At 35.4% G+C, this 14058-nt stretch overlaps 4 protein-coding genes across 4 annotated transcripts; 2 read left to right on the top strand and 2 right to left on the bottom strand.

The window, feature by feature from the left end:
• Nucleotides 1-1753: 1753 nt before the first annotated feature.
• Nucleotides 1754-5301, bottom strand: LOC114193857 (PLASMODESMATA CALLOSE-BINDING PROTEIN 5-like). The gene is made up of 4 exons (XM_028083818.1): nucleotides 4818-5301; nucleotides 3281-3784; nucleotides 2357-2387; nucleotides 1754-2207 (listed from the first exon to the last, which is right to left on the bottom strand). Exons 1-4 carry the CDS (start codon nucleotides 4876-4878, stop codon nucleotides 2033-2035), a joined length of 771 nt encoding a protein of 256 aa, XP_027939619.1. The 5' UTR covers nucleotides 4879-5301; the 3' UTR covers nucleotides 1754-2032.
• A 1292-nt stretch (nucleotides 5302-6593) lies between these two features.
• On the top strand, nucleotides 6594-8910 carry LOC114193112 (pentatricopeptide repeat-containing protein At2g42920, chloroplastic). The gene is made up of 2 exons (XM_028082812.1): nucleotides 6594-6675; nucleotides 6864-8910. The coding sequence occupies exon 2, from the start codon at nucleotides 6884-6886 to the stop codon at nucleotides 8480-8482; it is 1599 nt and encodes a 532-aa protein (XP_027938613.1). The 5' UTR covers nucleotides 6594-6675; nucleotides 6864-6883; the 3' UTR covers nucleotides 8483-8910.
• A 120-nt stretch (nucleotides 8911-9030) lies between these two features.
• Nucleotides 9031-10325, bottom strand: LOC114193114 (AT-hook motif nuclear-localized protein 16). The gene has a single exon (XM_028082814.1). The coding sequence runs from the start codon at nucleotides 10032-10034 to the stop codon at nucleotides 9288-9290; it is 747 nt and encodes a 248-aa protein (XP_027938615.1). The 5' UTR covers nucleotides 10035-10325; the 3' UTR covers nucleotides 9031-9287.
• Nucleotides 10326-12619: 2294 nt separating this feature from the next.
• On the top strand, nucleotides 12620-14029 carry LOC114193113 (two-pore potassium channel 3-like). The gene is made up of 2 exons (XM_028082813.1): nucleotides 12620-13569; nucleotides 13813-14029. Exons 1-2 carry the CDS (start codon nucleotides 12644-12646, stop codon nucleotides 13946-13948), a joined length of 1062 nt encoding a protein of 353 aa, XP_027938614.1. The 5' UTR covers nucleotides 12620-12643; the 3' UTR covers nucleotides 13949-14029.
• Nucleotides 14030-14058: the final 29 nt, after the last annotated feature.

Raw genomic sequence — 14058 nt, 5'->3', positions numbered from 1 at the left:
TTTGCTAATATTTAATATTTAGTGACAAATTTTCTTTATGAACTAAAATATTTATAGTTAATTTTAAAAACCAATTTAGAGATTAACTATAATTTTTTATTCATAATCTTGACTATTGTAGTAATCAATAATTTTTTATTTTGTAAATTAACATTCAAATTGGTCACTACAATGATTAATAATTTTTTGTCATTAAAAATTAGTTATTAATAAAACATTTTCTTATATTACATATAATTAGTTTTGTAACGGTCTATATTTGGAAAATAGTATAATTTTTTTTATAATAAATTATACGAACACTTTTTGAATTAAATTGAGATAATTTGTTGGAGATCAAATTTGTAATTTGGTATTACTATGTCTCAAAGAGATTAAAAGATGTATTTGTTTTTATCTGAAAACAATTTTTCAAATTGAATAACTTTTTTTCTGTATGGATGAAGTTAATTGTTTAATAGTATAAATTGTATCATTTAGATCAAGAACAATTATTTTATTACTTAATTATTATGAATAGAAAAAAAGTTAATTATTTAAATTTCATTTCAGAAAAAGTATTATATTTTTAAAAAATTTATCTTTCTTCTCTCTAGATATGTGACAGGTATGTTCATCAAATCAAAACCTCCCTTCGGGATATTGGTAGAGAATAGAGCAATATGGAATTGTTTTGTGTCCATTAGAACATATGAAAGTTTTTTTAAAACTTTAGCTTATTTTGTTTTGTGTAATTGTATTGTTTATTAATTATAATGATATTAATGTCTTATATAAGAGCTCACTACTGTACAGACTTTCTCAAGTAAGCTGAAAAGATAAAATATAACTGAATATTTATGTTTTATTTATTTCATTTATATTTATATATATATATATATATATATATATATATATATATCCTTATTAAAAGTGAAGTTTTATTTAGAAAAAATAAGAATAATTTTTTATTTTTATTTTGAGAGAGGTGTTTATGAATGTAAAAATTTAATTTCGAAATATAAAGAAAGGACAATAAAATTATCATACACCATGAATTTTTATTTTTACAATAACTATTTTCAAATCTACTCCACTGATAAGAAATAATTAACTTCATATAATTATTTATACTCTGAACACAATTTGATTTTAATTTTTTCCCTCTGCAAATGACATAGATGGTCATTGACATGTGTTTCTAGAAGGTGGTTCAGGTCATTACTGGTGAAGGTAAAGAGAGTTGTTGGTTGTTTTTCGTAGTGACTGAAAAAGTTAACCACTGCAGTGGTTGGAATATGGCATGCCACTGTTTATCCTCTTCCTTCTCTGCATGCAGTTCAATATGTGGGAATTCACCAAACTCATCCACAAACATCAATTTCAATTATTGTTATGGCTACAAAGTTTTATGCCACAAACACAATGAGTAGGGGACCTATGTTTTCTGAGATATCAGTACATGGCATGTGAACAAATTCCTATGGTCAGAACCAAAGTTCACACCCTCCACTATGCACACTGTTTAATCAATCTGTGTGTTAAGGAAAAAAACAATGTTATTTTAGTTGTTCAAATTGTTCTGTCATGCTGATATTTTAGATATAGGTAATCATTACTCTTTGCTTTTCAAGTTTCTAATTTATGTGTAAAGTAAAACACACCATAACAATGTTTGTCTTTGACCGTGTCACTGTGCAGATAAGCCTTTTGAGTTTTAGACAGCAAAATCTGATCATGATCTATGTGATTAAACAGACAAGGCAACCTCAAAGACATGTTTTATTTTTTCTTAAATTCTAACAGTTCAACAGAGAAATGTGAACAACACAGAAAGTTAAATAAAAAAGTATGTACATAAAGTAATGTATAACTCTACAAATGTCCATCATCTCAAATTGCCTTTTCTCTGTATCATGTTTTTTCTACCATTTATGTGCTGTTGATGGTCATGCTCATGCAGCTACTATTTGCTTTTGGTGTCTCCCAAAAAGCCTGTAAAAGGGCAAAATTTGTTTGCTCAGAGCAGCAGTACATCCAACTCTCAACCATTTTAGAGATAATTTCTTTCCAAAGATGAAAGTATCCACAGAATGACACAAATATCTGCAAAGCTATTTAATTTGTCAGATGATGCAGCAGAGGGAGAGGGGTTTGTGGGCACTGGCACTGAACCAAAAACGTTTGCACCGTTTGAGTTTGTTGTGTTCAACAATGATGTACTGGTGCTGCAGTTTCAAACACCAAGTTAGTAACTATTTGATAATATTTTCTCTTCCAATTGTTGTAACATAATAACAAATGAAACTGTATCTGCATACTAAAAGGAATAAATAAATGTATATATAATTATATATGATGAGCAAGGAAGGGTCACCTAGTGAATGGATATTGACATGTCCCAGTACCTGCAAAACAAATAAATGCATTCATCAAATGTTCTCAACAACCAAATAATACTGAGGTTTATAGTGTTGTGCGCTGGAAATGAAACATAAAATGTACCTCAGATTTAAATGTACATGATTTTGCAGTACTAGATGAAGGTGTTGTAGGTTGGACACGTGAGTGGTGGGAGTGATTTTTATAAATCTATAATTGGTTAAGTATGATTTGAAATAATCATTTTTCCTAACCAATGAGTTCTGGTACTTTGTCCAAAGCATGATGTTACATCATTTTGAATTCACAACTATTAGTATTCCACCAGTTGTATATGCACATTTAATGAACAAATTGTGATAAACAGCAACACTTAACTCATGTTTTTTGTGATAACAGTTGTTTATGTTAGTTTAATGAAACAATAAATCTTTGTGACAATACATAAAGGAGGCTTTGAGGATGCTGCTTCCAAAAAAGTTTCAAAAAAGTTTGACTTTTGCATCACTCAAATGGATTTAGCTCTTGCACACCCCCAACCCCAAGTCACAGGCTACAATCTATTCAAAGATGCAATAAAATAAGTTTCTGCCTTTCTACTGTGTTCAAAATGAAACCGAAAAATCATGAACAGGGATGTGTTTGATTACCAACCCAAGTGACCCTACAATCCTACATGTCTGTGAATCAATTTGGCAAACACTTCTACTACAAAATTTGTGGTCTCCTTTTCTTCTATAATACTACTATCATTTACCAATAAAGTTCACCTTTTAATGTTGGAATAATACAAGAGACAATATTTAAGGGTAATTTTTATTTCAACTTTTAATTTACACAGCAACTTGTTTTAAAATTAAAATGCACGTAACATGTTTGAAAAAACGCACAAGGAGAGTGATAGCAGCAAAAGGCTTACTTGGGTTAGTGCTAATGATGACAGCAGTTCCACCAAAATTGCAGCTATTTGGGACAGGATCCTTTTGATAGTACTTATTGAAGGCATAAGAAGCATGGTCTCTGATCGAATTTGGGCTGTAGCAGCTTCCACCAGGTTGAATTGCAGAGCAATCAGCACCACCATAGCCACAGGCATAGTCCAATGCAACTTGCAAGGTAGTCTGTGAGGCAGTTGGGCTAGCAATGCACCAGCTTGCACCAGAAGACAATGGGGAATTCACGGTGGTCGGAGTGGTAAAAGGGAATGTGGAGGGTGGAGAGACAGTGTCTGGATTTGAATTGGGATTGAGAAATGGGGATGTTGAAATGGTGGGGGTGGTGGGAATTAAGTTGGGAATGGTAGGAATGGGAGTGGTAATATCCCTCTGAACTGTAGAAATTGAGACAGTGAATTCTTGTTTCACTTGGTCATGTCCTAGTACATTCACATGTCCAGGTACTTCCTTCACTGTCCTACTTGAACCTGTGTTTGAAATGACAAGCCAGTTACTTTTGTTCTGTACTACTTTGTCTAAAGCATGTGAACACAGAAATCAAATGCAGATTTTAAATCAGTTTAAGCCTTTTCTGCTTCAGAGAGGAGCAACAAAAAAAAAGCATAGCTGGATTCAAATTTTGCCTACAAGGCTGATGCATTTATTTACCCTGAATGGAAAACAAAACCTGTCATGCCATTCATTAGAAAAGTTGTGGAATTTTTGATTCAAACAAGCCAGTGGTTATATTTAGTCCCTTAAATCTCTCTGTTATTTCAAAAGGCAACAACTTTGAATAGGGCATCTATGTGGGTAGTTAAGGACATGTAGGGTATCCTATGCACAGAGAGGCACACAGAAGTCAAAGCAGTTGGGCCCTTTGTATCTTTCCAAGAAACGGTGGAACGGGAGAAAGGTTGGATGCAACTGTCCTATGTGAAACCCCAGAAAAACGAGCAAGAAAAGGACTTGTTTAAATTTTTCTATGGTGTGCGTGGCTCTATAATTGCTGGAACAGGTATTTAATGGAATAATACAAGAGACAATATTTTGATCCGGAGAAATTATTATCCATAAAAAAGTTGGAAACTGGATTAGTAAACTATATTCCAACAGAAAGAAGCCAGGATGGAGTAATCAAGGAAAAAAAAGTGATTTGCACCAAATCAGTCAACATGTATATCCACACTGATACTAGTTGAACTGATAAACCAGAAGAGAATAAAGCAATTGAGATACCAAACTTGAGAGAAGGAAAAGCGTTTTCGTGGTTTCAGAATTCAAAACATGTTGAAGGGGTCCAAAAGAATATTAGTTTAAAGAGAAAAGCACACAGCATAGTGCAAAAGATAAAGAATAAGAAATTGAAAATGAGAGCCAAAGACGGTGAGAAGAAAGAATATCTTAAACCAGAAGCAAACTGAGCTACATTTTCGAATAGAAGCATCAAAGCTGAACCAAAAACAGAATGAGAGAGAAGATAGAAGAACTATATAGAACAAACAAGACAAAGGGTATTACCTGAACAGAGTAATTGACACACCAGGAGAGAGATTGCACAGTAAAACACAGTTCTTTCCATATTTGATTTTACTATTCAGCTTCTTCTTTAGCACCTGCTCGGCAATGTAGCTCCCCAGTTATAGTAGTTGTTCCTTTGAATCAATGAAAGAGAAAGGAAGATATGATGAAAGATGGTAAATGGTGTATGGAAGAAAAAAGTGAAGATGTTTGTTCTGTGGGCTAATGATGCAGCTAAAAGTATATATAAGAGTAGTGGAAGAGAAAGGAGAGGATTTAAGAAAGCAAAGAGGGTGTGTGTGGTGAGGGAGAGAGTGTTGGAGAGTGCAAGCCAAGAGAAGAAGCAAAAAGGTGGGGAAGAAGAAGAAGGTTGAAAACGAAGTAAAGGAAGAATAGACTATGTTTGTGGGCTTGTAAGTGATGATTGTAATGATGGTGCTTATGTGTACATTTTGGCTTTCTCTTTTTCTATTCTCCTCTTTTTTACTGTTGTGTATGACATATTCTAACCCTTCCTCTTATACTCATCGTTCTGTTTATTCAATAGTTCTGTATTATATAAGAGTCTTGGTCAAATACACTTCAAATATTTCATTTTTCACTCTCTAAAGCAGTTTTCAAAGATAAAATCTGACAATATTTCCCTCATATTTTATGTTCCTGCATGAAGGGAAAATTAAGAAAAGTATTTGGTTTCAGTTAGGATGTTTTAGTTTGCAATGAAGATGTGACACGGTTGGGTTGTTGTGGTTTGAGTGTGACTTCTACGTGCAGGAGAGAAAGTGTGTTACTTATTATTACTGCCATTTGATTGTACTATCAGCTTTTTTCATAATTTTGTGCTTTAACTGATTCCATATTTGTTGTAAAGAACGGTGGCCATGATGTTGCAGCCCAATCCATGTCCCATGTTAGTCCATCACCATAAAAGTCTAACTTTCTTCAAGTGAAAACTATTTGTGTCTGAGTCACTGAATTCCCACTACAAATTACTTGCATCATCATGTCACAAAAACTTGTCAACATTATTTGCCATATTTGCTATTCTTACCATTTAATATAACTTCATCCAATTACAGATCGTGCAGTATATTTTGTTCAAACACAAATTTTGTTCACAAGTTTATCTTCTGTCAAAGTTACCATGGAGAAAGCCCTATGCTGCCAGAGTTTCTTAAGCTACTTTAACACAAATTATGCCATTAAATTGGGTTGCACTGTTAAAGTTAGTTGAAGTGACATGGACAACATATGTTTAAGTTATTCGATTGTACAAAGTTCAAATAAGCAACTCTAATGAACTACATCACCGGATGTGTTCTTTTTGAATAATGAAGACGCATTTTTTAATGTTGTTTTCAAATATATTCTTCATGAAAGATTAGACATGTTTTTAACTTTTGTACATAAGGTAATGTTGTTTTGGTTTCTAATAATATAATTTTTTTTTCTTTCATTTAAGGAAATATAGTACATGTAGTTTTGATTTTTATAAATAACGATAAAAATGTCCATTCTTTTTAAATTTAAAGGAAATTACTTTTTAAGAATAAAAAACATTATAGTTATTGAAGGCTACTAATATGGATCGGTCTAATGGAAGGAATTAATCTACATTTTAATGTTTAAAAGCACCTTAAATAGGTTTGTTTATTTTAATAATCCATATAGAAAATAAAAATATTTACTTGGATATGTATAAACACCGTGAATTGAACAATTATTTATTCTACTTTATCTCTTGTTCACCCAAAAGAAACACTTTGTTATGAATCTGAGAAAATTTGCGCACATATATTATTTGATGGAGCCCTTGCAGATATTTTTCATGTTCTTCTGACACGGTGTCTCAGTAACGGTAATGTTAGGAATGCCTTAGCATTTTTTTTTTCTCAATTTTTATTTTAATTGATACATTTTGATTGTTAATTATGAATAATTATGAATAGTTAAATACATTATTTTATTTTATTTTTTGTAGAAATTAGATTCTGTACCGATAAACATTGGTCGTGTCATCATCATCATCTTCTTCTTCTGTTTCAGAGTGTGGTGGTGACCACACAATGTCAACTCTGTGTTCTGCACTTCCTCCATCATCGTCACCCTCCATAGCAAACTTCATCTCTGAGCACCCATGCCTCACCATGCTCCAAAACCAATGCTTCAACATGAAAGACCTCCAAAAGATTCATCCCCACATCATCAAAACTGGCCTTGCTCTTGACCACATTGCTGCAAGCCGTGTTCTCACTTTCTGTGCCTCTTCATATGGTGACATCAACTATGCTTACTTGGTCTTCACCAGGATTCCAAACCCGAATCTTTATTGTTGGAACACAATCATCAGAGGCTTCTCTCGGAGCTCGACCCCTCAGTTTGCAATTTCTCTTTTTGTTGATATGTTGTATTCCGCTGTTGAACCCCAACGCCTCACTTACCCTTCTGTTTTCAAGGCTTATGCTCAATTGGGTGCTGGCCATGATGGAGCTCAGCTTCATGGGAGGGTTGTAAAATTGGGTCTTGAGAAAGACCAGTTTATTAGTAACACTATCTTGCACATGTATGCTAATAGTGGGCTAATGAGTGAGGCTAGAAGAGTGTTTGATGAACTCTTGGAACTTGACGAGGTAGCTTGCAATTCAATGATCATGGGGCTTGCTAAGTGTGGGGAAGTTCATAAATCTCGGAGGCTGTTTGATAATATGCCTAAAAGAACAGCTGTTACTTGGAATTCTATGATTAGTGGATATGTAAGGAATGGGAGGCTAATGGAGGCACTGGAGCTTTTCCGCAAGATGCAGGAAGAAAGGGTTGAGCCTAGTGAATTTACAATGGTGAGCTTGTTAAGTGCTTGTGCCCATTTGGGAGCGCTTCAACATGGGGAATGGGTTCATGATTATATAAAGAGGTGTAATTTTGAGTTGAATGTCATTGTTCTCACTGCAATAATTGACATGTACTGCAAGTGTGGATCTATTGAAAAGGCTATTGAAGTGTTTGAGGCATCACCCACAAGAGGATTATCATGTTGGAACTCCATCATAATAGGACTAGCCATGAATGGTCATGAGAGAGAAGCAATTGAGTACTTCTCTAAGCTTGAATCCTCAAATTTAAAGCCAGATTGTGTAAGTTTCGTTGGCGTTTTAACCGCTTGCAAATATCTAGGAGCAGTAGAAAAAGCAAGGGACTATTTTACCCTAATGATCGATAAGTATGAGATTGAGCCATCAATAAAACACTACACTTGCATGGTCGAAGTGCTTGGTCATGCTGCGCTCCTAGAAGAAGCAGAAGAACTAATAAATGGTATCTCTATAGAGGCAGATTTTATTATATGGGGATCTTTGCTTTCATCTTGTAGGAAGCATGGGAATGTAGAAATGGCAAAACGAGCTGCACAAAGAGTTTTTGAGTTAAATCCGAGGGAAGCCAGTGGCTATTTACTTATGTCCAATGTTCAGGCTGCATCCAATCAATTTGAAGAGGCATTGGAGCACAGAATTTTGATGAAGGAAAGATCAGTAGAGAAGGAACCAGGATGCAGTTCAATAGAATTACATGGAGAGGTTCATGAATTCTTGGCAGGGGGGAGGCTACACCCTAAAGTTCAAGAAATTTACTCTCTACTGAATAACTCAAGTTTTGCACTTCAAGATTGAATATCTCCGAAGGGATGAAATTGTGAAATTTAAAAGTCAAGCTGTATGCAAAGAAATAGCTTTGATACAAAGAAGAGTTACAATACAATGTATGAGAATCTCACAATCGAACCGAATATCCAGTTTGCTTGTCAATACCCTGGGATTTATTTGATCATGGGGAAAAAGTGTCTATATTTCATTATTGTTATACTATGTCTTCCCAAATTATTCCAGTCATATTTGGCAATTTAATTACAGTACTGGTTTGCTTTTTTTATCAGCAATTAGAATACTGGTGTCTGTTAATACTTGTACAAATTTGAATCTAGGTCTGTCTGCAGCGCTGACCTAAGCATAAGGTGATCCGAATCCTTATTTTAGGTTTCCAGAAAAAGGGAAGTTATTGAGTATTAATACTTATTCAACTTTTACTGTTACCTGGTTTAGTCCAGTGGTACCTAAAGTAATTTTTTTTTTCATTGGTGATGGGGGTTTGAACATGCTAGACTTGCTAATATCAATTTCCTGTGCTTCATGCATGTTTTTGCTTCGAAGTTCTGAAACCAAATTCAGCACTAAACAGTATTAACTCTGAAAATTAGATCTTATTGTATTGAAAATCATAACACTGATTAATCTGCTAAAATAATTGTATTGTTAATACAGTAGAAGAAGCATTAAGCATATATGATCTTGTTAAGCAGCATCAACCTTAGAAGACCCCTTGCTTGTACAAGAACCTGAAAATATAATAGCTACACTACAGTGCATTGTATGGATGTAAGACAAGGACAACAACAACTGACCAAGAATGTGGTAAGTTTCAGGTTTTTGACAAGTTCCGCCCTGGTGCCCAAGAGTATATCTCTGGGGGCATTGTTCCATTCATGAGGAGGTTCTGTGGCATTGCATACAAGTCAGAGATGTCAAGATGGTGGGTGCGTCCATTTTGGTAATGCTGATTCTGCATTGCAGCAGAAAGTTCATCATCTTCCAAAGGAAGACGATCGAAAGTAGCATGCATGAATGATGCAGCCATGATCACAAGAGGCCCTGAAGCAATCAAAGCACCAACCACAGCACCTCCCACAACTTGCCCTTGAGCACCTGCCAAGTAAATTGTGAGGCCTGTGATCCCTGGAGGGGCTGGTGGTGGAAGAATTGACCCCAGCAGTGACAGAATCTCAAACCTACCATGAAGGGTCACAATGGCACCAGATGAACCTGGTTGGCGCAGTGTTACATTTGTTACACACCCTGTTCCATTGAGTATATAAAGGCCACGTTGCTTTCTCCTTGCAAAGTTCAACAAACTTTCATTCACATCACAGCCTGAGCTCACTTCCATGGCATGAGCCTTCAGTGCATTGGCACTGTCTCTGGTCACAATTATTGGTGGCTTAGGCTTGTTTTTTGAGCCGGCTGGCCTGCCACGTGGCCTCCTTAAGGTGTCACCCTCTGCTGCAGAAGAAACAGGTGAAACTGCTTTTGGGACTTTCGGAGTTATTACAGTAACATCAATGGCAGACATGTTTGAGTTCCCCTTGTCTTGTTCCTGCTTTCTATCCATTTCACCAAACAGAAGACACTTTGAGGCAAATGTGAAGTAACAAAGAGGAAATCGCTCTCTTCTGCTTCATAGAAAAGCTTAAGTAGTTGAATTATGAGAATAAATTTTATAGGACCCCAAAAGAATGATTGTTTTTTAGGAAGGAGTTAAGTAATACCAACCAACAAAAAATTGTTGTTTTATGCATTACTCTGCCTAATTCTGACTAACTTGGCTCATGTCAATTGCCTTCTCCAACAGATATCTCTTGCCATGTATATATATAATTATTACACTTTACTTCCCAATCTTACCCACCTACACCATCTTTCTCGCACATGCATGTGCTTTTTCTTTATCAAACTCTCTGCACTTTTTCTGTGTTACGCAGCAGAACACTAAAAGCATGGGAGAAAGCTTGCAACTATGGTCTATTATATTCAGTAAATGAATTTTCTATAATAACCCTTTTTGTTGGTTAATACCGATAAGTTTTTGCCCTTTGAAATCGTAGATCATTATGATCCAACTATATTAATATATTTTAAGAGTTAATAATAATAAAACATGAAATATATATATATAAATCTATATTAGCGCGGTATATATTTTATTTCTTTATTTTTTAATTTAAGTAAATCAAAAGAGAACACTCATAATAAAAATAAGTGCATGTATTGAGATACAAATAGAGATGTAACTGAACGAGTGTTATTTAAAAGAAAATTCGCGCCCTCACATTCCCTCCATTGCCCAGTGCCTACTCGTTTCAACACCATTCTTTCCTTTCGTCTGTGATTTGCGGTGCCCTGGCAGTACCTCCATTATATTTTTGCTGTGCCCGTTCGTTTCTTCTGTAGTGCTCTCCCTTCTTCGTCAACGTTCGTTTCGCGGCGCGCCCTCCCTCGCAGTAACTTCTTGATCAGCGCGTCTTCGTTTCCGCGGTGCCTATCCATCTTCATCAGTGCCATTGTATCTCCCTTCTTCATCAACGCCTTCGTTCGTTTCGCGGCGCCCTCGCAGTAACTTCTTGATCAGCGCCGCGCCCTCCCTCGTAGTAACTTCTTGATCAGCTTCTTGATCAGCGCGTCTTCGTTTACGCGGTGCCTATCCATCTTCATCGGTGCCATTGTATCTCCCTTCTTCATCAACGCCTTCGTTCGTTTCGCGGCGCCCTCGCAGTAACTTCTTGATCAGCTTCTTGATCAGCGCGTCTTCGTTTTCGGTTGTGCCCATCCAGTTTCGTCTGCGTTCGTTTCGTGTGCGGTGCTCTCCCTTCTTCATCAACGCCTTCGTTCGTTTCCGCCGCAGTCATGCTTTTCAGCGTCTGTTTCATGTGCCCTCTGTGCGTTGCGTTTCATCAACACTTCTGTGCGGTGCGCGTCTGTTTCATGTGCGTTTTCGCCAACACTCGTGTGCGTCTGTGATGCAAAGATCGAAAGCTAAAAGCTCCAACACAAAGATTGAAAGCTAAGGTAACACATTTCTAAACACATTTTTTGTGAATTTTTCCATTAGAAATTTAATTCAACAGGAAGTAGTGGGTCAATTGGAATAAGCTATGAATTTGTTAACTATGCCATTATAATCCCAATTATGCATATAACTAGACTGAGAGGAAGATTATGCTGTATGAGTGAATTTAGATAGTCAGAACAAAGAACAAAAATGACACTGTGTGGTGAGTCAATGATTTGATGTTCAATTTCATTAGAAGGAGAAGGTTCGAATCTCTTTTTAAATCGATCTTGTGGATCAGAGTCCCATGAATCCAACTACAATTTAAGTATGAGGTGTCGAAGTACATGAACTTGAGGCATGGTTCCCTTGAAAGAACCACAAAATCACAATACACGGAGGCATTATTATTGATTTTTGATCTATAAGAAAAGGAAAAGAAAACCCCAATGAATGTATTTTAATGAACTTAGATATGATAAAAATGGATGAGTATACGGGAAGATGGTGGGACTTTGTTTTTCTAAACATGTTAGCTTGAGTTTGGTATTCAATTCTTATATTTTTATTTTCTCTGTCTTATAAAGTTTATACATGTTATAATTAATAGGTAGGTACTATATATATATATATATATGGAATCCCTGGTTGTAGTTTATTTATTTTGGTTTATGAGAGATTTTAATTTTTTATGGTAATAATTTAAAACTTAAACTTTTTTTATGGTACTAGTGTAGGTATAATAGTTATTAGTTTTTTGTTAAACAAATTTTATATCTGTGGATGAAACATGATATGCTATCATTTAAATAATTCTTTATTTTAATTGATTGCATTTTTATTCTTTTTTAATTTATAATTGTGGACTTTTATTATACAAATCTCGATGTCTTCAAAGTTGAGGTACGATGAATATTATCTTATAGTTTATTATCGAAAATGGTGTTAGTTTGACATTTATATGCAGGCATATGAATTTTCTTCAGTCCTCCTTTTTAGAAAATTAAATTATTAGATTAGGAATTTTCTTTTTTATTATTATGTTGTATCTTATCATCTCTATATAGCTAATATTAGTAACTAACATGATAGATCAAGAAAATATGGACCTGTTTTTCTCTCTTGACCTTCTCTCTTTTTTCAGTTGCTATCACTTTCATTCCGCTTGTGCCATGGAAAGTCCTATCTTCTTTACACCACCTTGCTCTCCACTACCAATGCAAGAATGTTCCCCACCATCACCCATGCAGTCTTCTTCCACCTTTAGAGCTAACTCTGCCAGCAGCAGAAAAATTTTACGACGTACACGTTCTGCGCCATGTCTTTTGTTTGCTCAAACTCAGGTTGATGAGCCCTCTGAACCACCACAAATGTCACCAATATTCATCATCAGAAAATCTTTAATTAGTCTTTACATGTATATGTTAGTTGGGGTAGTAGTATACATTCATAGCGGGAGTTTGAAGGGCACTAACACTCACCCGTATGTGGATGCTGCATACTTTACCATGGTAACTCTATGCACAGTGGGGTATGGAGATATGGTTCCTAACTCCAATTATATTAGAATCTTTACGTCTGTTTTCATTTTACTGGGATTTGCAAATATTGGTTTTCTGTTGAATGGGTTGGTTGCACACATATGCAATTCCCAAGAAAAATTCTGGTTGAAAGTGCTACATAAGACTAGATACACAAAAATTATCAGAAGGTATATAGCTGATGAAGAGGGAGGAGGGAGAATGAGGACAAGAACAAAGGTTTTTCTTGCTTTAACGGTTATAACTAGTTGCATTGCTGTAGGAGCAGTCGCATTGCACCTCCTTGAAGACCTGAGTTGGGAAGACAGCATTTATCTCTCTGTCACCACTGTTACAACGGTTGGGTATGGAGATTTTTCTATGAAAACAGTGGGGGGAAGGTGCTTTGCTATTATATGGCTTTTGGTAAGCACATTGGCAGTTGCCAAGGCCTTTACATACTTCACGGAATATAACATTGAAGAGAGGAATCGCAACATGGAAAAATGGATTCTTCATAAGAAATTAAGGTTGTCTGATTTACTCTCTGCAGACCTCGATAACGATGGGTCAATCAGGTATGCCACACTTTCCTATAGTACCTCTCCTAATCATTTTCATCCGTATAAAGGGAGTATAACATAATCTTGTTTGCAGCCAAGGTCAATTTAAAAAACAAGAATTACTGAGTAAATCAGTTTACTTGAACATTTACTAGTTTTTGTTTTACAAAATTGAATTCACCCTCATCAATAGAGAATCCAGATTCTTAGTTATTACTTTCATTCATTCTCGTTAAACATTTGCTTTGATTGGTGCAGGATGCCCGAATTTGTCCTATACAAGCTAAAACAAATGGGCAAGATTACACAGTCTGACATCCAGCAAATAAGGAAAGAATTTGATTCCTTGGGACATGGCAAAATTACTCTGTCTGACCTAATGAGAAATGTGTAATATATCATGCCCAACGAGTACAATTGTGTAATAAGGAAAGAATTTGATTCCTTGGTGTAATATCTAGTTAGTTCAAATGTATTTTGAGTACAATTGTATTTTCTCTTCTA

Source organism: Vigna unguiculata, chromosome 8 (genome assembly GCF_004118075.2).
Source record: "Vigna unguiculata cultivar IT97K-499-35 chromosome 8, ASM411807v1, whole genome shotgun sequence".
Classification (NCBI taxonomy): Eukaryota; Viridiplantae; Streptophyta; class Magnoliopsida; order Fabales; family Fabaceae; genus Vigna; species Vigna unguiculata.
The sequence above is the reverse complement of the archived record's forward strand: the minus strand, read 5'-3'. Positions and strand labels throughout refer to the sequence as shown.